The 20,630-nt window shown below is 41.4% G+C and overlaps 1 protein-coding gene across 3 annotated transcripts in view; it reads right to left on the minus strand.

Moving 5' to 3' along the window:
* Positions 1 to 20,630, minus strand: part of GRB10 (growth factor receptor bound protein 10) — a 307,083-nt gene that overhangs the window by 125,616 nt on the left and 160,837 nt on the right. For all 3 annotated transcript variants that reach the window (XM_068234549.1, XM_068234547.1, XM_068234548.1), the window contains one exon: positions 2,866 to 3,022. In XM_068234549.1, coding sequence (XP_068090650.1) covers positions 2,866 to 3,022 — 157 coding nt within the window. The remainder of the gene's footprint in view (positions 1 to 2,865; positions 3,023 to 20,630) is intronic.

A 20,630-nucleotide genomic window follows, 5' to 3' on the forward strand; every position in this document is an offset into this window, starting at 1 on the left:
TTTTAGCAGCAGCCTCAGTTTTGGCCTGCAAACAAAACAACAAGGCATGTAACTCTGTACAGCTATAGCACATTCACCCCAGAAAGAGAAACAATTATCTCACCTTCTGGGCGGCCTGGTTGCTCTCAAGCCTCTCAGCGTCTGACATGTCGCCCAACTGTCATATCCAGAGCAGGATCAAACTCCCTCTGAGCAACAGTGCTAACAGGCCTGCGCACCCTCCCCTTTAAAACACATCCGGCCTGCCGCGATTGGATGAGAGGCGGACTGGAAGTTCAGAAGGAGTAATGAGTCGGCTCTACAAATTGCTACATTTGGCATTTTTTTTTTTTAGACGTTGCAATAACCAGGACAAACGGGCAAATAAAATGTGTGGTTTTTATTCACAGTAGAAGGCTTTATTTTAACACTATCATGTCCAAAAACTGAGAAATAATTAATAACTAATAATATTTTTTCTTATTATTCATGTTAAAATGCATTTAGGATAAAATAATTCTTAGCATACTGTACCTCCCAAAGAAAGCCTAATTGGTGGCGAGAAAAACAAGATATAGATCATTACACTGTGATTAGTAGTAATTAAGTTATTGCCGAAAGAAAGGGAGGAGCACTGACAGGTGAAAATTGCTCTGGTCCACAAGGCGAAAAATCCTGAGTCATCAAGTGGTTAAAGAGGAGCTGTTAGGTATAAGGTCTCAGAGAAAATAAACACATATATCAGTAGCTAAAGATTGGCTGTACTTACATTACATATGCATTTCACTGTCCACGTTTGGATTTCACAGATTTTGTATATAGTATATGCAGAGATAGATGCTCCTGACAGCTCATGGCAGGCTCCATGTTTTTCTATTAAATGTGTCGTCATGTCCTGCCTGCTTCCTGATCACAGAGAAGCTCGTACTTGAACAACACAGTGTGCAGTGAATATTAATGAGCCATGTGGCTAGGAACAATAGCTGACTCCTGCAGTGTACTCTGCCCGGAGATTTATCAGTGCTACGCGCTGGACTGATTACAAGCTGCTGTAACGTCTCATTAGCAGCCGAGGGGAGGGCCCCAGAATGCTTTGCAGTTTAGTATGTGGCTTGCGTCCTTATGGGTCTATAACAGCCTTGCTGATAAGCACACATCAAAGGTAACTGAGATTTTTATCTTCACTAATGGCTTTTTGGCTTCCTTCTAAACTGTTTAACACAGGAGAATAGAGGTTTAAATTAGCTTCTGCAGCCTGACAGTTACTCTTTAAACTTTTGCAATATTTAACAAGCCAATGTTCGTAGCGGTTCTTAAAGTGTACCAGAGCTGTCAAAATAATGAAGATTTGATACTCACTGGTTGCTTCCTTCAGCAGCATAAGCTCCTATGAGCCCCTTGCCATCTTCCTGCGATCTGCCGTTCAGCCCTGGTAACTGGCTCAGTCGCACACGTCGTGGTCATCTGCGCATGGGTGGGAGCTAGCAGTTACCAGGGCTGATCGTGCCTGAACGGCAGACCGCAGGAGGACAGGGAGTGACTCAGACGAGCTTATGCTGCTGAAGGAAGCCACGGGTGACTATATTTTTTGTCAGCTACGGCACACTTCAAGGTGTGACTGACCTTTGGAGCAAAGAGTTCATTTTTACTATATTTCCACCTTAAATACGTGCTAATGAAAAAAACATGGCTAGTTTAAATCAGGACGCTACAAAATTGGCATTTCTGCTCCCTCTCCCTTCCATTGTTTTGTTTTTCAGTGCAGATAACTAACTGCTAGATCATACCAGCAGCATGCAACTAAACCTGTACTGTAGCCAGCTACAACTCTCTGCACAACACCTACAATAAACCAGATTTCTTTTTGACTGATCACTAGTGAGGAATCACCTGCATGTATTTTCAGCAGTATGCACTCTGTCACTTGAGGCTGAACATCAGCTAAAAGAATCTTGAATCAAAAGTGTTAAACATGCCTAGCCAACTGTGTATTTAATTTTATCTTTGACTAGGAGTCTAAGCTAGAAAATAATCAGTACAAGACTGTTTACAGAAACTGCTTACAAAGCAATAACTATTAGTCATCATGATTTTATTGTTACTGCACAAATTAGTACTTAAAAGCAATGGAATTCTCAAGACCATATGAAGCTTTGTAGATGTCCTCAATTCCTCTGAAGTTCTTACGGCCTTTAAGGCCCACTAATTAGATTTAAATTGGTTTAATCCACACTGTAATAGACTGTAGCATTCTTCATATCCATCTTCACATCATAGGTGACTAAGACCAGCGCATGGCTGTTCTGGGCCTTTTTCCACTACATGCAGATTGGATGCAGAATGGATGCAGAAAAACTGACTCCAATGAATGCCTATGGTAAAATCTGCATCAGAAAAATCGCGTTTAGTGGAAACAGGCCTATAGGCATTCATTGGAGTCAGTTTCTCTGCGTCCATTCTGCATCCAATCTGCATGTAGTGGAAACAGGCCCTTACAGAGCAATCCAGAGAAAGTTTGTAACATCTTTACTTATAGACCCCATCAAACATTTTTTGTGTACATCATAACAGCATTTTGTAGGGAGCTGTGTTAATCAAAGAAATTCTTCTAATTCACTAGCCATTATCAGGTAATAAGAAAATGAACAATTTAAACTTACTAAAAAGTTGGGGGGAAAAAAGCTACTGTAAAATCAGAAATCCAGCAAGCACCCCCCCCCTCCCCTCCCCCTAAAAAAGTATCACAAACACACTATTAGCAAGCACAACCTTTAAAAGGCTGTGATCAAGTAGGCCTTGCTTGGAATTGAAAAAAATAAAAAAATAAAAACATTGAGAAAATTATTATAGTTTCATGCATGATCACCGTCCTTGACAGATCCCTACCTAATCCAAGGTGAGTGTGGTGCTCCACTAGCGCCCAGCTGTTATCATCCACACAATGACTTTTGTAAATCAGTAGCTGACAGAAGTCCCTGGCTGTCATGTCTGCTAGAATCTCCACAATTTTGCTTGTCCCATCTTCGCTAAAAACTTTTACAACCTGTAACATAAAGGACACACTTAATAACTTGATGTTCTATCACAATGCAGAAATAATCCTTGTCATAACTTCTGCTTCACTTAAGTCACAGTGCAAGGGACATATTGCTCTACCACTGAGTGAAATTTAAGTATCAGCTCTACTATCACTTTGCAAAGCAGCAAGCAAATTCATTGTTATACTTCAACCTTTTAAAGGGACTCCGAGCAGTGCAGAAACTATGTAAAGATGCATATCATTTTAAAGCTCTCTTTCTCCTCTTTCCAATGATATATAAACTACCGCCCTACGCCTTTTAGTTTTTGCTATTTTCGCAATCGAAATTGCCGTGGCCGTGACTTCGATCGCGAAAATAGAGAAAACTAAAAGGCGTAGGGCGACGATTTAGGTGTTGCCAGAAAGAGGAGAAAGAGAGCTTTAAAATGATATCCATCTTTCCATAGTTATATTGTATTACAAAGGGCGACTTTTTCTCAAAGTCAGCAGCTCCATTCAGCAGAAAAAGTCGCCCTGTGTAATACAATGTAACTATGGAAAGATGGATATCATTTTAAAGCTCTCTTTCTCCTCTTTCTGACTACCCCTAAATCGTCGCCCTAAGCCTTTTAGTTTTCTCTATTTTTGCGATTGAAGTCACGGCCGCTGCAATTTCGATTGCGAAAATAGCAAAAACTAAAAGGCGTAGGGCGGTGGTTTATATATCATTGGAAAGAGGAAAAAGAGCTTTAAAATTATATGCATCTTTCCATAGTTTCTGCACTGCTCGGAGTCCCTTTAAGACAATAGAAAAAGTAACAGGTTGGACCACTTTTCCGGGCTCTAATATTTATGTTACGCTTTAAAATTCTAATTGGAAAAAAAACCCATTCATGAAAACACTGATAAACATAACATTTCTACACTTGTAACTATTCCATTTCTTTAAAAATACTTGTTTTGCTTGACATTGTAGACATGGCAAGCTGCTACTGTGCCTATTTGACAGCTCTAGTGATATGGTTAATGCTGCACAGAGACTTTCTAACGGCTTCAGGATTTGACAATTAGGTTGCTTTGCAAGGTTAGAGCTCAGTTTAAATGTATGCTCGTCTATGCTTGCACAGCATGTATACTGCTAGCTCTTGACATTTTTATTTTACCTTCACTGTTTCTTTACAAAATTGTACCAGTTTATGGCATAAATCATGTTTTACAGTCAGAAACCCTTAAGCTTTTTGCAGGATTCTATTATGAGTGTTAAACACCTTACTGTAAATTCACATATATGAACATTAACACTTTGCCTAGACTGATAGAAAATACAAGTGCATGCACAGACATTAAAAAGGTTTTAACTGTGCACATTTAAACAAATGAAAGATGATCTCACAGCAAGATAAAATAAGATGAAGGTATACACTATATATAGATATATGTGCATATATACATGTACATATATCCACACACTGAATACAGATTTACATGGGGATATACAAGTGCACATATCATACTAATGCACTCAATGTAGAGTCAAAACACAAACTAATGGAGTTTACCAATAGGATAACCGAATATATGAAAAAGATCTTACCTCTACTGCACGTAGAAGGCAGCAGTCAGGAGAACAAGATGGCATTTTTTAAGTCTAGATTGCCTCTTGAAATAGTTATTTTCCTTTCTGCCTTCCCTTTTGCAGACTAAAAGCTGCACACTCAGGGTAGAATACACAGTATCAACGGATTACTGTACTGTACCTGTCACGTAGCCAGTCTTAGATGGCACTGTTCCTGGGGAAAGGCAGGCAACACTTCCAGAGCTACTCTCAAAGGGTTACACAGTCAATCTTTTAGGTTGTGAATCAAACCACATTTTGCAGACCAATCGTAGTTCTCCTCTGACTGATGTAATCATTTCCCACACACTGTTGCAGACTTCCAATTTTTTTTTTATAGCGTTTACATGGAAAAAAAAATCCCACCCTAGAGAAATGGCTCTCTGACCACCCACATTTTAATATCCAACCCCCCCCCCCCCCCCCCCCCCCAAGATAATTAAAAAAAAAAAAAAAAGTTCAAAGTAGAAAAAAGAAGAAAAAAGAAGAATAGAGGAGGAGAGGGGGGGGGGGGGGGGGGGGGGAGAGATTCTCTGCCAAAAGCATGCGTGTACTCTGAATCCTGATTGTTGTGCCAAACTGCTCACACAATAGCCCTGCCTGGAAGCAGCTGATGTCATCCACATGCAACTTAAGCATCAAAACTTCTAGTCTGCTTGATAACTCTTTATTCCCCTTTTTATATGGGAGCAGAAAAAAAAACTCAAGCATTGACTACTGTGCTTTGGATGTGGATTTTTAAATGACATTTCAAAACACACTGCAGCTTGAACTTTTAAAGCAAGGCTACTGCTTCTCCAAAGGAATTAAACAACAGGTCTGATATTTACATTTTAAATGCCATATTTTTAATTTTATGCACAGGCAGAATGTTAAAAGAAAATATGTTTGTATAAAAAGCATTTCCCTATACAATTTTGGCACATGGTTAGCATTTCTCACATGCACTCTGTCTCAACTGGTTCAGAAGCATATGGTGCAGAAACGTGTCTATCTCCTGTTTGACATAAGCTGAACATATTACAGTGTCCTACCTGAAAATGTTACTCTACTGATCACCAAATCAGCAGTTTTTTACAAAGATTACCTAGCCCCATTTCCAAATCGTCAGCCCTTGCAAGTTTCAAACACCGAATCCCTAATAGGTAGGGAATGACCTTGTCTATCACCCTAAACTCAGACAGGACAGGTTCTCTAGAAACCGGAGACAAAACACCTAGTTTAAATTCTAGAAATTCTAACTTCATTCTATGTGAAGCTGCACAGTGCTTCAACTAATGCATGGAAGCACCTTGAAGTACACCTGAACAGAGAAAAATGGTGGCTGCTATATGTCCTGTTAATATCAGATGCCACTACAGAAAAAAAAAATTGGCATTTTTGTCTGTTACACCGCATTGTAAAACGGACAGTGGACAGATCCCATTTTATAAATAGGATCTGTTCATATTTGTCAATCTGCAACTAATCTGTTGGATCAGTTGCGGTAAGAGGACTGTAGCGTGCTGTCCGATTTTCCCCGAAGAGCGGAGGTTTTTCCTATATAGCCATATTGTTGAAACATCCACCCTAGGCTCCAGCCGAAGCACAAGGGACCATCAGAGTGGACACAAGACTGGCTTCAATTCATCAAGCATTATCGCACTCGGTAATGCCGGAAAAAAAAACAACTGATTTTTTGAAGCATTGTAAAATGTCAATTCATCAAGGCTGTTACCGCATGGCAAGCTGAAATTACCGAGCAGTGAGGTAAATTATCGACTTGTGTGGATAACACCTCAACAGATGTCAATGCATTTAGATTACAGCACGTGGTAACGCCCAGTATCATGTTCGCTAATTACCAGCAGCTGTGGTATGTCGGAAGCAGAGAGGGATAACTATGATTTACAGGAGCAGAGAGGCAATAGCAACAGACTGTCTCCCTGTGATAGGACGCAATGCCTTCTCATGAGTAACAAGCTTTTCTACCCCCCATGCAGCCAGGAGAGTTTCAGAATAAAAGAGGTTTCACCTGCGGACGTTTAACCCATTAGGTTCCCGTTGGAAGATGCAAAGGAGCTAGTGGTGAAATCACCTAAGCATGGAATGCGTCATTTGGAAGTTTACATAAGCTGTGGCAATTAAATAAAATGTTAGAGAATAATTGACAGATTCAGAGCAAGCAGAGGCAGTATAACAAACATATACGTTCTAAAGGAATGCAGGGATGCCTTTTACTATTGTAATGCCCTTACTGCACAGAACAGCTTGTAACAAAACAGACAGCTCCACACTTCTGCTTTTACTGAACAGGTTTTTGTGAATTGAAGCCATGGGTTTTGGTAAATTACCAAATTACCACTGTTGCCACCATGGTAATATAAGCCATGGTTTGACATACTCAAGTGTGCAATCAGATTGTCTGCGATCTGCAAATGCAGTGGGCATGCTGTATTGTTGGTGTGAGGTTATTTAGCCCTACTCACTCATACCAAAGAGAGCAAGCACACAGGAAAAGGCCACGATTATGCTTACTTGTAACCAGTAGCGTCACTATGGGGGTGCCACCAGTAGAGGGGGAGACACCAAGCTTCAGGCTTAAAGGAAACCTAAAGCAAGTAAAATTATTTAAAATAAACACATGATGTACCTGCAAATGAATATGACATACTAACCTCACCATCAGTTCCTCTCACTATTTTCTTCTTACAGTGATCCCTTCCAATATTTTGTCAGAACTGAAATATACCAGTTCCTGTCAGTTATATATCAGCAGCTGTCAGTTACAACTGAATGTGCAAGGCAATGTCCATGTTTCCCTATGGCTCAACTGAGTAATATTACAGTTTAAAGAGAAACTCCGACCAAGAATTGAACTTTATCCCAATCAGTAGCTGATACCCCCTTTTACATGAGAAATCTATTCCTTTTCACAAACATCAGGGGCACTGTATGACTTATATTGTGGTGAAACCCCTCCCACAAGAAACTGAGTACGTACTCTTGGCAGTTTCCGGTCTGTGAACCTTGCTGCATTGTGGGAAATAGCTGTTTACAGCTGTTTCCAACTGCCAAAAAAGCGTGCAGCAGCTACATCACCTGCCAACAGTAAAAATGTCACCATGTAATAAATGTCAGAATGTAAATCAGGGATTTAAAAGATTTTACAACGGGCAAACACTGACTAAATCATTTATACATAATTATTGTAAAAAAGGCAGCATTTTTTTTATTACATTATTTTTACTGGAGTTCCTCTTTAACAGTGTGCTGACCAGGAAGCCACTATGGGGTAATGGCCATTTTTAAAATGAAGCACAGCGAATTCCATTGATCCCAGTGGACAAATGGGACACAGGAGAGGAGAAAGATTGAGGAGTAGACAACACAGGAAGTATAACCTGTGTATGGTTATTTTAACTTTTTATTTTCAGTTCAGGTTCTCTTTAACCACTTCAGCCTTCAGTCGTTTTTTCACCTTATGCATCTGAGCAACTTTCACCTCCCATTCAATCGCCAATAACTTTATCACTACTTATCACAATGACTTGATCTATATCTGGTTTTTCACGCCACCAATTAGGCTTTCTTTGGGTAGTACATTTTGCTAAGAATTATTTTTTTCTAAATGCATTTTAACAGGAATATTAAGAAAACAATGGAACAAAAATTCATTATTTCTCAGTTTTCGCACATTATAGCTTTAAAGGGAACCAGAGATGAACGTTTCACACAAAATAAACATATCAGTCGATAGCTTGTAAAGAATAAATGCTCTACCTGATAATTTTGCCTTTGAGTGTTTTTTATCCATTATTGCGCCAGGAAAAATCCAATATGGCCGTCCGCTCATATCCCTTCTGCTTCTGGGTTAGAAGTTGTTCTGGATGTGCCATCTACGCTCTAGACAAGCACACCTGTGTGCTTTCAACTTTATTATTCTGGTATGCTGTGTGGCTGCCTGTAGGAAGTGTCTCTCGTAGGAATGAAAATGACTGCACAGTGCACACAGATCACACAGCAGCCACACTTGTCTGTTTCAGACTCAGAGCTTCTTTCTCAGCAGAGCAGCCCCTCCCATGTCATCAGAGCTCTGAGTATGCAAAGCAGGAACGCTGAGCCAGGAGGGGGTAGGCTTGAAAAGACTTCACAGAAGACTGACTCAGCTAGAATGATTCCAAGTCAAACCTAGACTAAATGCTCAGTCGGGGATTCTTATCACAGCTGCTAACAGGCAGATTGAGCAGAGAAAAATGAAACTAAAAGCAGGGTGTTTACTGTCATGTTCCCACTGATAAATGTAGTAAAATACATGAGGGTGCTTTATCTTTGGTTCTCTTCAAAGAGACTCTGAAGTCTCCCAAAATTGCACTTTAACAATTCTCTTAAGCAGTATAACCCAAGCTAAAATGCCACATCCCCACGGAAGATTGCTGTAATTAACCCTCCAAATACCGGGGCAAAAATCCACGACTTTCAAAGTGCCGGGGAGGCAGAGCTTTGAGCTACAGCTCTGCCTCCATGAGCGTCAATCTGTGCGCATCTCCGCCTCTCCCCGGCCCTTCTCTGTGAAAGAAGACAGAGTGGCAGGAAGAGGCGGCGATCAGTGGGGATGGACGCGCATGGAGGTAGAGCTGCAGCCCAAAGCTCTGCCTCTATCAGGAAGCACTCCCTAATTTTAGCCCCGGGAATTTGCGGGGTTTAAGTCCCTCATTCTGCTGCAGGGATGCAGCGTTTTAGCTTGGGTTATACTGCTTAAGAGAATTATTAAATAAAAAGTGCAATTTTGGGAGACTTCAGAGTCTCTTTAACACAATACATGCTACCATAATTAAAACCCACGTATTTTATTTGCCCATTTGTCAGAGTTATTACACCATTTAAATTATGTCCCTATCACAATGTATATATTTTATTTGGAAATAAAGGTGCATTTTTTTTAGTGTTCCATCCATCACTATTATAGCAAGAGTGTCCGGGATGGTACCCCCTCCCTCACAGTAAACATGGGCAGACTTCCACCCTCAGCATATGGCCAGCATTACAATCATTAATCCCTCCTCCCATAGCAAGTGTATCACATGTAACCCTTTGCGACCAACAATATAAAGTTTTTCCAGTGCAGTACCCCTCCCTCTTCCTACACAGCAAACATTGCCAGAACCCCCACCACCCACCCATAGCAAAGTGTGGCCAGTAATAATCCCTAACCCCAACTCCTCTCTTCCATACCAATTGGATCCCTTTCCAACTCAATTTTCAAAAAATGTCAGTAACAAAAAAGTTACAAAAAGAAAAGATTATTACTGGTTTTGTTTAGCCCGGTGAGGTTGGAGGTTCATGGGACTACACTGATTTTCTGCACCGGGTGACACCAACACTAATGATGCCTCTGCTTGTAACAAGTTTTTCAAGAAGTTTTCTATGACAGGGACCAGGAGACTGCTCCACCTCTAAGGGAAAGGAAGCACATAGAATTTCATCTGAAAGTGAAAACCTTGGTTTCAGAATTAAATTCTGCTTCTGTACTTTCTCTTGCAGCAAAATGTTTAACTCTACATGCAAGGCCATTAGAACTTTAGCACACACTTCCAGTATTGTTAATTCAGCAAGTCTGGTTTGAGATATGGGATGGCAGTCTCAGATAAAAGTAAATTGTGCTCCCTTTCCTTTGAAGGTGGCCACTTCTGTGACCGAAGCTTCCGCTAAAGCTCCAATCAAAGAAGACAGACTCAGAACTTGGAAATCCATGTTTTTATTTGTCCAAACCACCAGAACCCCAGACACAAACTAAATGCCATCTCGGCTTCTCCCATGTATGTTGGCTTTTTTTTCTATGGCTGTGTCTCCTCTCCCTGTGTCATGTGACAAAGGCCAGAGGTCCAGCAGCATACAAGCCACACTGTAGTATTTGAAGAGCTTTTGGCAAAAAAAAAGACATGGAGGAGGAGCCCAGCGGCGTGGAGTAAAACCACCAGACATGGGAGGAGGTGAAATGGCAGGACAGGTGAGAGCTCTGCTCCTAACACTTTGTGGTTCCACACAAGGGAGACCTGAACAGGCAGGCAGTGGTTCCACAGACTTCCAATTACCTTATGCTGAAATAGATCAGAGATGGATCTATTTCGATGGTCAATCTGGTGGCCATCTGTAAGTGTATAGCCACCTTAAGGCTGCAGCAGATTTTTTTCTTTACCTAGAAGATATAATTGCAGCTCAGAACAGGTGACTCCTCTTGTCCAACCCTCAGATTATTTTTGCAGTTTTAAATAAATAAATAAATCTTGTGTGGTTTCCTAGCCAAGAGAAGCCAGATCTGATCCATACACAAGAGGTAATTTATTGCACTTCACAGTTCAGAAATCCTCCCTGCTGGAAATAAAATGTCTTTCCTGATGCTGCATGTACAGCATTTTTTTCCTCAGCCAAGTCTATTACAATCAGGGAAGTGATGTCTCGGTATCGGTTGAAAAGGGCGCCTGAGCTGCCTGTATGAAAAGGGCGCCGCCATAGACATCAATGTTATTTCTGGGAATATGGGTTACAAGGTGTAGAAAAGGGCGCCCGAGTTTTGATATGGGCTACACTAGGCGCCTTTTTTGTAGCCAAAGTTTATATGGGCTACACCAGGCGCCCTTTTTTTGTAGCCGAAGTTTATATGGGCTACACCAGGCGCCTTTTTTGTAGCCGAAGTTTATATGGGCTACACCAGGTGCCCTTTTTTTGTAGCCGAAGTTTTTATATGGGCTACAAGCGCTGGAAGAATTATTTCATTCCCCCACTATCCATGGCGGCATGGAGGGGGAATAGTAATTAACACATCCCAGAGTTTTTTTGTAGCCGAAGTTTTTATATGGGCTACACCAGGCGCCTTTTTTGTAGCCGAAGTTTATATGGGCTACACCAGGCGCCTTTTTTGTAGCCGAAGTTTATATGGGCTACACCAGGCGCCTTTTTTGTAGCCGAAATTGGTATATATGGGCTCCACCAGGCGCCCTTTTTTACAGGCGCCCTTTTCATATAAACCCGATGTCTCTTATGGGCAGAATGACTGCTTGTTTTCCAATCATGCCCTGGGATTAGGCAGGGTCCAGAGTTAGACAACTGCCCATTCTCCAATGGTGGAATGGCAGCAAGGATTATGTAGATTCAATTTTTGAACCTTTGACCAGGTGAGATTGTCCCTTTTATGGTGGACAATTCCATTGGTCCCCAAACAGGGGAGATAGACTGGATCTGAAAGAATCCAGTCATTATCACCACAGATGCAAGTCTCTGGGGTTGGGCACATACAGGTGTGCTCTGCATGGGTTTTAGGTCAGTGGGACTTTGTTATGTTCTCCTTCACTACGAGGAAGTTCTCCGTCAAACATCGGGAGCTCGGAGATCAATGAAGGACTATGTGGCTGGTTGTTCTGTTGTGGTCTAGTGCGACAATGGAACCACTAGAGTGGCTGGATAGTGTAATGGTTAAGGGCTCAGCCTCTGACACAGGAGACCAGGGTTCGAATCTCGGTTCTCCCTGTTCAGTAAGCCAGCACCTATTCAGTAGGAGACCTTAGGCAAGTCTCCCTAACACTGCTACTGCCTATAGAGCGCGTCCTGGTGGCTGCAGCTCTGGCGCTTTGAGTCCGCCAAGAGAAAAGCGCAATATAAATGTTATTTGTCTATTTTTTTTGTCACTATTACCCATTTAAGCATTGGGTAGCAATAGGCTCTCCATTGATACCCCGCCTTCTCATCTCCGAGAGCAGTTCACATGAGGTAAGAAGAGAACAAATGTGTAGGCATCCTCAAACATTGGATTCTAGTCTCGGATAACTGGTGTTTAAACAGTGAAGTGTTTAATCAGATTTGCCAGCTCTGGAATCTCCCAACTGTAGACTTCTTTGCTTCTTACACAAACTGTGCTTTTGGATGCTTCTGCTCTGGAGCGGGGGTACACTTTTCATTCCCTAGATTTGATTGGTAGAGTCCTTCAGAAAGTGATTTAGGATCAGGCTGTAATAATTTTGATTGCACCAGATTGGCTAAAAACTAGCTTTGTATCCCATCCAGTTGAGTCTAGCTGTGAATCTTCATTAGACACTCACTTCTTTACCAGCTCCAAGTTCTTCACCGATCCCCTTCCAAACGAAGGTTGAAAACCTGCTCTTTGGGAGGAGGATGCTCTTAAATTAAGGGCATTCTGATTTAATCATTCCAGAACTCTAAAATATTCCATCCCTAAAGTTCTGGATTTCTTAAAGGCAGGCCTAGATACAAATGTTTAACTGACAGCTTTAGGGGCTTATAATTTACTATATCTCTCTTATCTGATACGCTAAGATTCCTATAAGCAGTTTAAAGGAGATCTGTATTGGTACAGCCTTGAATTCCTCCATGGGATTTGAAAGTAGTTTGAAAGTAGTTGTCAGTATTAACTGGGTACCCTTTTGAGCCGGTCCAACATTAAATTATTTGACTCAAAACTTTTTTGGTTGCTATTAGTACAGCCCATAGACTGAGATCCAGGCCCTTAGCATCAGACCAAATTTCATTACTAATGAAAGCCTAAGGCCCAAATGCAATTAAAGGATACCCGAAGTGACGTGTGACATGATGAGATGAGTCATGTGTATGTACAGTGCCTAGCACACTAATAACTATGCTGTGTTCCTTTTTTTCTTTTTTGCCTGAAAAGTTAAATATCAGGTATGTAAGTGGCAGTTCTTGTCTGAGTCAGGACTGGGTCCGACTACAGTGTAACCCTCACTGATAAGAAATTACAACTATAAAACCCTTTCATAGCAGGAAATGGCTTCTGAGAGCAGGAAAAAGATAAAAAGGGTAAATAGTTCATAGATTTTAGCTCTAACATACTTCTATGAATGTGTCATTGAGAAAACCCAATAAAACAGTTAAAACTTAAAGTAGATTTAAACATAAAATAAAACTGTGGAATAGTGTCATTTTTAGGAGAAGGAAGATAGATACAATTGTTTATTTCATTAGTTTATTTTCACTTCGGGTGTCATTAAAATGTTTCTCTCCTCTGAGTTTTCTCCTATGAGATAATTTTCATTTTGTAGTTAAAATAATTTTATATCACATTGCAATTGAATAAATACCAAAATTAGGTGAAAACGTGCTATCAAATTTAATAATTACAATTTTTAGTGTATTCTTGCTTGCTGGTGGTTTAAAGGGCATTTTATTAATTTTCTCCTGGTAGACAATTTTTCATCTTCTATATAAAATACATTTTCAACACGTCGCAACTGAAAAAGTACCACCAAATTATTTTGAGCATGTTCTTGCTTGCTAGTGGTTTAAAATGCAGGTTATTGACAATTTGAAAATCTATCCTAGGTGAAAAATAAGAACAAATAACAAAACAAACAATTGCATATGGGCCCTTGGCCCATATGCAATTAACGTTTTCTCCTTAGGTTTTCACCTAGGAGATATTTTGCAACTGAAAAAGCATTGAAAAGAAAATGTTAGTGTTTTCATGCTTGCTGGTGGTTTAAAATGCATTTCAATGACAACTGAAAATATCACTTAGGAGAAAAGTCAGGAGAAAAAGTGAATTGCATATAAGCCCTGGTGCCGTAGGCAATTCACTTTTTCTCCTGAGTTTTCTCCTAGGTGATATTTTCACAACATTTTGACAGTACTTTTTCACCTACCTTTTGGAACTTTTTCCATTGCAAAGAGCTAAACCGTTAATTTAAAAATTGAAGATGAAAAATTCTCAGAGAAAAAAAGTCAGGAGAAAAAAGTGAATTGCATATGAGCCCATATACAATCCGTTTTTTTCTCCTGAGTTTTCTCCTAGGTCACATCTTTAAACTAAACAAAAACAAACGTTTTGATCGTACTCTTACCTCATTTTTGGTACTTTTTCAATTGCAGTGTGCTGGAAAGTTAATTTAATAGAAAATGAAAAATTCTCCTAGGGGAAAAAAAAACACCTCAAGTGATTTCTGGCATCTATGCTTGTGACCACATTTTAAAGGCACTTGTATTGACCTGAAGAAGCGAGCTGAGACCCGTGAAATGCGTTGTCCTTTTAATCGTGATGAATAACTAATTTAATCTTTTACAATAACCCTGTAGTTTGGGTTCTTCCATCTCGAGTGGTAAAGACAGCCTCCCTCCACCATATATTTGTTTCATTACCTATTTTTGGGCGCCTCCATCCCCCAGTACTATACATTACATCTCCTTTGGAGGTGTTCACCTTCCTGGTGTGGAATTTTCTACAACCAAGAAGGACAAACCAGGAGTGCAACCATCCAGTTCCTGTAGGCCCTGGAATACCAAGTGGGGACTGTTAGTTCCTCGTTTGCTATATACGGTGGTTGCAAGGACTGCAGCCCACCTTTGTGAGTATAAATACTCTTGTATTACAATCTACCATCAAATACCCACAATACTGCATCATTTGACTCCTGGTCTCTCCTTGTCATAAAGGTGACCGTGGTATCCCCACAGTGACCACCTTTTCTACAATATCTGGAAGAAGTGCTTGTTTAAAGAGACTCTGTAACAAAATGTTGAGCCTTATTTCTTCTATCCTATAAGTTCCTATACCTTTTCTAATGTGCTCTGGCATACTGCAGCCTTTTCTAGTTGCTCTGTAATAAATCTTATCTTCTTTCCTGTGTCAGGCTCAGGCTGGAATGTGTGGAATGTGCAGCACTGCTTATGATAGGCAGAAGCTTTACACACCCTCTCCAAGCTCTCCTCTCAGCCTATCACACTCTGGTTAGCAGCCATGTCTTTTGTTTGTAAACACTGCCTAAAACTGGCAATTACAAGCCAGGATTGCAGCAGGGAGTGGCAGAAACAGCACAGAGGGAGAGCATAATGAATAGAATGGTATGCTTTTTATTGTAAGAATTTTAGAGTACAGATTCTCTGTAAGTCATTCCTGGCAGAACTACCACGAGGGATGCCTCCATGCTAGGCCCACATGCCAGAAGCCTGGACAGTTTGGAACATCTCCTCTGGGACTCATTAACTAGGCTACCTCCAGAAAGGTAAGAAGATTACCGCAGCCTACCCTCCAACTCTTTATCAGATTTGCTACTGCACCAATGCTCTCAATATGATGTGCAGGGATCCACTCTGGAGTAATGAGCGTCAGCAACGATTTCTCAAGATCCGCACCATCAAAAGTCCATCTTTATTTATGTCTCAAATCATAAAAACATGATAAAACAGCATGGGTAAATGTCAGATATTATCATCTGCCATTAAAGACTCGTACACACGCCGTACTAAAGGCAACGACGGGTCCGTCGTCACCTCTCGCTGGGCGGGTTTTCAGCAGACAGTACAGTGTGTGTACAGTCTGTCAGCGGACTGATAAGGCGGATCGTTCAGAAACAGCCTTATCCGTCTGTGGACAGACTGTACACACGATGTACTGTCTGCTGAAAACCCGCCCAGCGGGAGGTGACGACGGACCCGTCGTTGCCTTTAGTACGGCGTGTGTACGAGCCTTTAATGGCAGATAATAATATATGACATTTACCCATGCTGTTTTATCATGTTTTTATGATTTGATAAATTAATAAAGATGGACTTTTGATGGTGCGGATATTGAGAAATCGCTACCCTCCATCTCTTGACAGAGCCAGGCAAGATGCTGCATTTTTTCCCCCTTAAAAGACACTTGGGGATAAAGGTGTGAGGTGTCTAATTGGACAAGTGCTTCCTATCTCGTAGAGAAGTAAAACAGTCTCCTGGTACCTGTGTTGGAGAAGGAGTGGAAGATTGTGCTCTTCCTGAGTGCTTTATAGCATGGAAGGGCCTAATGTTAAGTGGTGCTAGGTGGTAAACCAGATGAAATAATACTAGGAATAACCTGCAAGATCAACCACATACATAAGATTAGTAAGCATACAGCTGGCCATACACATTAAAAAAATAAAAAAAAATACTTGAAGACTTAACGACCAAATGTCTGCAATATCTTGCTTAGCCAGGTTGTCCAATATACACGCCAAGTCTTGTCAACTTTTCTAATACCAACAGGGTGTTGGCCGACAAATTATTAACCTAACGGGAGAATTAGTCCCAGACCGCTTAAAGGGGTTACTCTCGAAGTGGGCGAGTGAATTCCCTGGGCAGATCGCTTGTGGGTTGGGCTGCCATACGCATGCCGGATGACTGGCTGAGGCAGTAGTTATTGGCATGCGTGTGTACAGGCCTTAAGTCAGAGACTGATGGTTCAAGAGGTAGGGGAGAACCATAACTTAGAACTTCCTCTCAACTCTAACCTTATTCGTACAACTGTGTGCTTGCAAAAAAACTTGGTCCCAAAAAACATCAATGTTTAGTTTTGTGGGTAGCCATTTTATAGTCTAAAGGCCCTTTCATACTGGGGCGGTGCTCCATTTTGTCGCAGCTCAACGCTAGGGCAATGAAAGTCTATGGCATAGTTTGCATGGTGTGTGGTGCGCCAGAAGTACCCCAACGCGGGTGCACACCTACTGTACATCACCGTGTGGCGGTCCGGAAGTCATGTAACTTTAAAAAAAAAGACTTTACAAGTTTTACTCATGCGCGGAAGCATATTTTAGCAATACGCTACTGCACACGTGATCGGTTTGGCCACAGGAAGCAAGCATCACTTCCTGCTTGTCCAGCTGCCAGACAGCGATTACAGCATACTAATGGGATAATCCCCGAAGGCCAAGTTTTGGTGATGCAGCCCAGCACCGCTACCACCAATAAGTGTGAAACCTGCCTCAGTCTTCAGAAAGGAACCTCCTTTAGTACATAAAAACAAAGAAAGATAAAACCCTTTCCAACCAAATCCAAAATTGTGCAGGACCCATCTGTATTCCGGTATTCTTGTTTGCAGTCTCCTGGCAAAAAGAAGAAATCATTTTTTCCAAGTCACTCAGAGGTATAGGCACCAGTGCACCAAGCCAGCCAACAAGTGGAGCCACCCTGTCTAACTTCTCCCCCCATTGGTACTGCCGGGCAGGACATCAGAAAAACAAGATGCTGGATCAGGGCACCTTTATAAAGGTTTCCTCTGTATGTCTTTAAACGCGAACAGGGAAAGACTGGCACAGAGAATCAGAGGGACTAGAGGAGGCATGCAGATCTAAAAGGGATGCCCTTTACTCTTGTATGCAGGGGCAAACCCACCATTAAGCCACCTGAATCACAAGACCGGCTACTGACTGAATGCAGTGATTGGCCCAATGACTGTGGTGGCCCCACCCAGGAGGTCATCGGCACCAGTCAGCAAAAGAAGCAGCATGTGGCTGTGATCGGCCAGTCTGGTACCAGTGACTGGCCATGGTGATCAATCATTGGCGATGGGGTTTATATGGGGGATAATTAAATGTTTTAAGTTTCTGGGGCATTCTTCAAAGCGTGCTTCAGGCAGCAGAGAGTCTAGGACAGGTGCTGGTAGTACGCTGTCACGGGAAAGAAACAGCAGCTTGCAAAGGAACAGCTCAGGCAAACCACTTCTACCAGAAGCATCACCCCAACACTGGCCAGAAGTGAGAAAATTCACTATAGCAGAACACAGCTTGCTGCCTGGACCTACTCCATAACTGGTGAAAAACTTCTACTTTTTATCAAACAGGTCTTCGGGTCAATTTCCACTTCCAATTGCACACCCACACTTATTTAATGCATGTATGCATGAGATTCCCTCTACCTGCACCGTTCACTGCTATGGGAAAAAAGCTGGTGCGATTCAAAAAAATGCAGCATTTTTCCCCCCGCATGTGAATCGGATAGGACACTATTGATTTATATAGGATGTTTCCCTGTATGAATCGCATAATTGTAAACTCTGCAAATCTCATAAGTGGAAACAGGCCCTTAGGCCCCATTCATATTACCAAATGCAGATGGCCATGCGATCTGAACACAACGCGTACAAACGCACGCCATCTGCGTTTGCATGCGTTGCGTGGCTTATACCCATTCACAATAGTGAATGGGTCAGCTGCGCGTTTTGGGAAAAAAGACGGCAACGCGTGCAGTGTGAATGGGGCCTTAGTGATTAGTCATGCAGTTTTTCAGTAAATTACAGAACTATTACTGCATGTGTGAGAATCTTCGTGAATTTGCGGGGGGGGGGGGGGGGGGAATCTAAAATACAGAATGCAGTTTTTTCTTTGGTTTTGTTTTTTTTCACAGGCCTATTTTTTTATTATTTTTTTTTAACCAAACAGGTCTTCGTGAATTAGGTATTACTCAGAATGTGTACGGAGTTTGCAATTTGCAAAAATATACAGGCCTTAACTATAAAGTGTATAGTACAATTACAGGTCAGCAACATCAGCAGAGGAAAAAGAAAAAGGAGTTAACCATTCCATCATACATTAGCAGCATATTACTGAAATCTAATATAAAATGTTGTTCAGACAGCTTTCAAAGACAAAAAAAATGAACTCTACAAACACCAGAATGCTCTTTGTAGATTATTATGTGACTGGTATTTAAACTTACCAAGTTCATGCACCAACATCTCAACATGTATGACAACCATCTTTGTCTGATAGAATAATGGAGCCATTCCCCAGCTTTACAGTGCTGAAGAAAGAACAGCGCATCAGGCACTAGAGGAGTATTCCAGGAAAATCTAGGTCAGCACTGCCACCCAGGCTGGTTCTCCATTTGGGTTACATTGGCAGGATGAAAGTCAGAGGTGCATTTCTAGCCAGTTCCCAAATCTGTCACTGTTCATTAGAGGTGAGCCTCCGGAATAAAATGAGTCCCAAATCGAAATCAAGTCGTAAAAGAAACAGAAGGTTTCAAATAAAATGCTTTTTATAACAGTGACAATTTATATAAAGTCTTCTAAATCTACTTCGCACAATGCACAAACTTTTGGAGGGGGGGGGGGGGGGGGGAGGGGGGGATATATGCACAGAGATTGCTTCTTGCTTACAAACGAGACAAAGTAATTGGTACAGAGAATAAGTTAGAACCAGGCTTTACCCGAGGAATCACCTGTATGAGTACAAGTCCGGTCTAGTTCAAACCTAAAAACGCAATTTCTAAGCGTTAACAGTTGTGATTTTGTAAAGAGACTTTTAAAGGAATGTACTTTTTGCACATCCCTTTAAGAAAACAAGTGCTCTCAAAAATGGTACAGGCATCCCATTTTCCCATTTTATCAAAATGTAAACACTGCAGTGAGGACACCCTCATAGGGTGACATTGAAAGGATTTGTCAAAGCACTACAATCGGCAAAGCGCTACTGCAGAGGCAGAAATCTACACTATAAAATAGTATCTTAACTCTCCCCATGGCCTACTCTTTTAATCCCAGCATTAAATAACCCTGAATTTGAACATGGATGCTCATATAGGTATCTTAGCCAGTGGTGGAGTATTGCATCATGTACAGCTAAAGACTTCTGTCAGCAGTCTGGTTGGACCTTACTCACAGATCTAAAATCCAGAGGGTTTATATGAAAAGGGCGCCTGTAAAAAAGGGCACCTGGTGGAGCCCATATAAAAACTTCGGCTACAAAAAAGGCGCCTGGTGTAGCCCATATAAAAACTTCGGCTACAAAAAAGGCGCCCGGTGTAGCCCATATAAAAACTTCGGCTACAAAAAAAGGCGCCTGGTGTAGCCCATATAAAAAATTCGGCTACAAAAAAAATCAATTAACCCTTCGCACTCTCACATGCAAATGTTCAAACAAATGCAATCACAGATTCACTCATCCAGGCACAACTGTTATCCCTACAGCTAAATTAAAAGCCGGGGTTTTAGTTCACAGAAGAATGCATTCTTATGCTTAGTCACCTATACTGCGTAGAAGTACCCAGGTACATTTGCATGTGAGAGTGCGAAGGGTTAATTGATTTTTGCTGTTTCTAGCCACACGCCCTTCAGCACCTCCCTTTCCCTAATAATTTATTTAATGTCCTAACTAGAGGCGATGTGCCTGGATATATGTATTTTTATTCTCATCATTGACTCCTGTGGCTAGGGTCTAATTCAGTGCACTCTCTCCTTCCCCTGTATGTTTGTCAGCATGCACACAGCTTATGCTG

The sequence above is a fragment of the Hyperolius riggenbachi genome, chromosome 5 (genome assembly GCF_040937935.1).
Source record: "Hyperolius riggenbachi isolate aHypRig1 chromosome 5, aHypRig1.pri, whole genome shotgun sequence".
NCBI lineage: Eukaryota > Metazoa > Chordata > Amphibia > Anura > Hyperoliidae > Hyperolius > Hyperolius riggenbachi.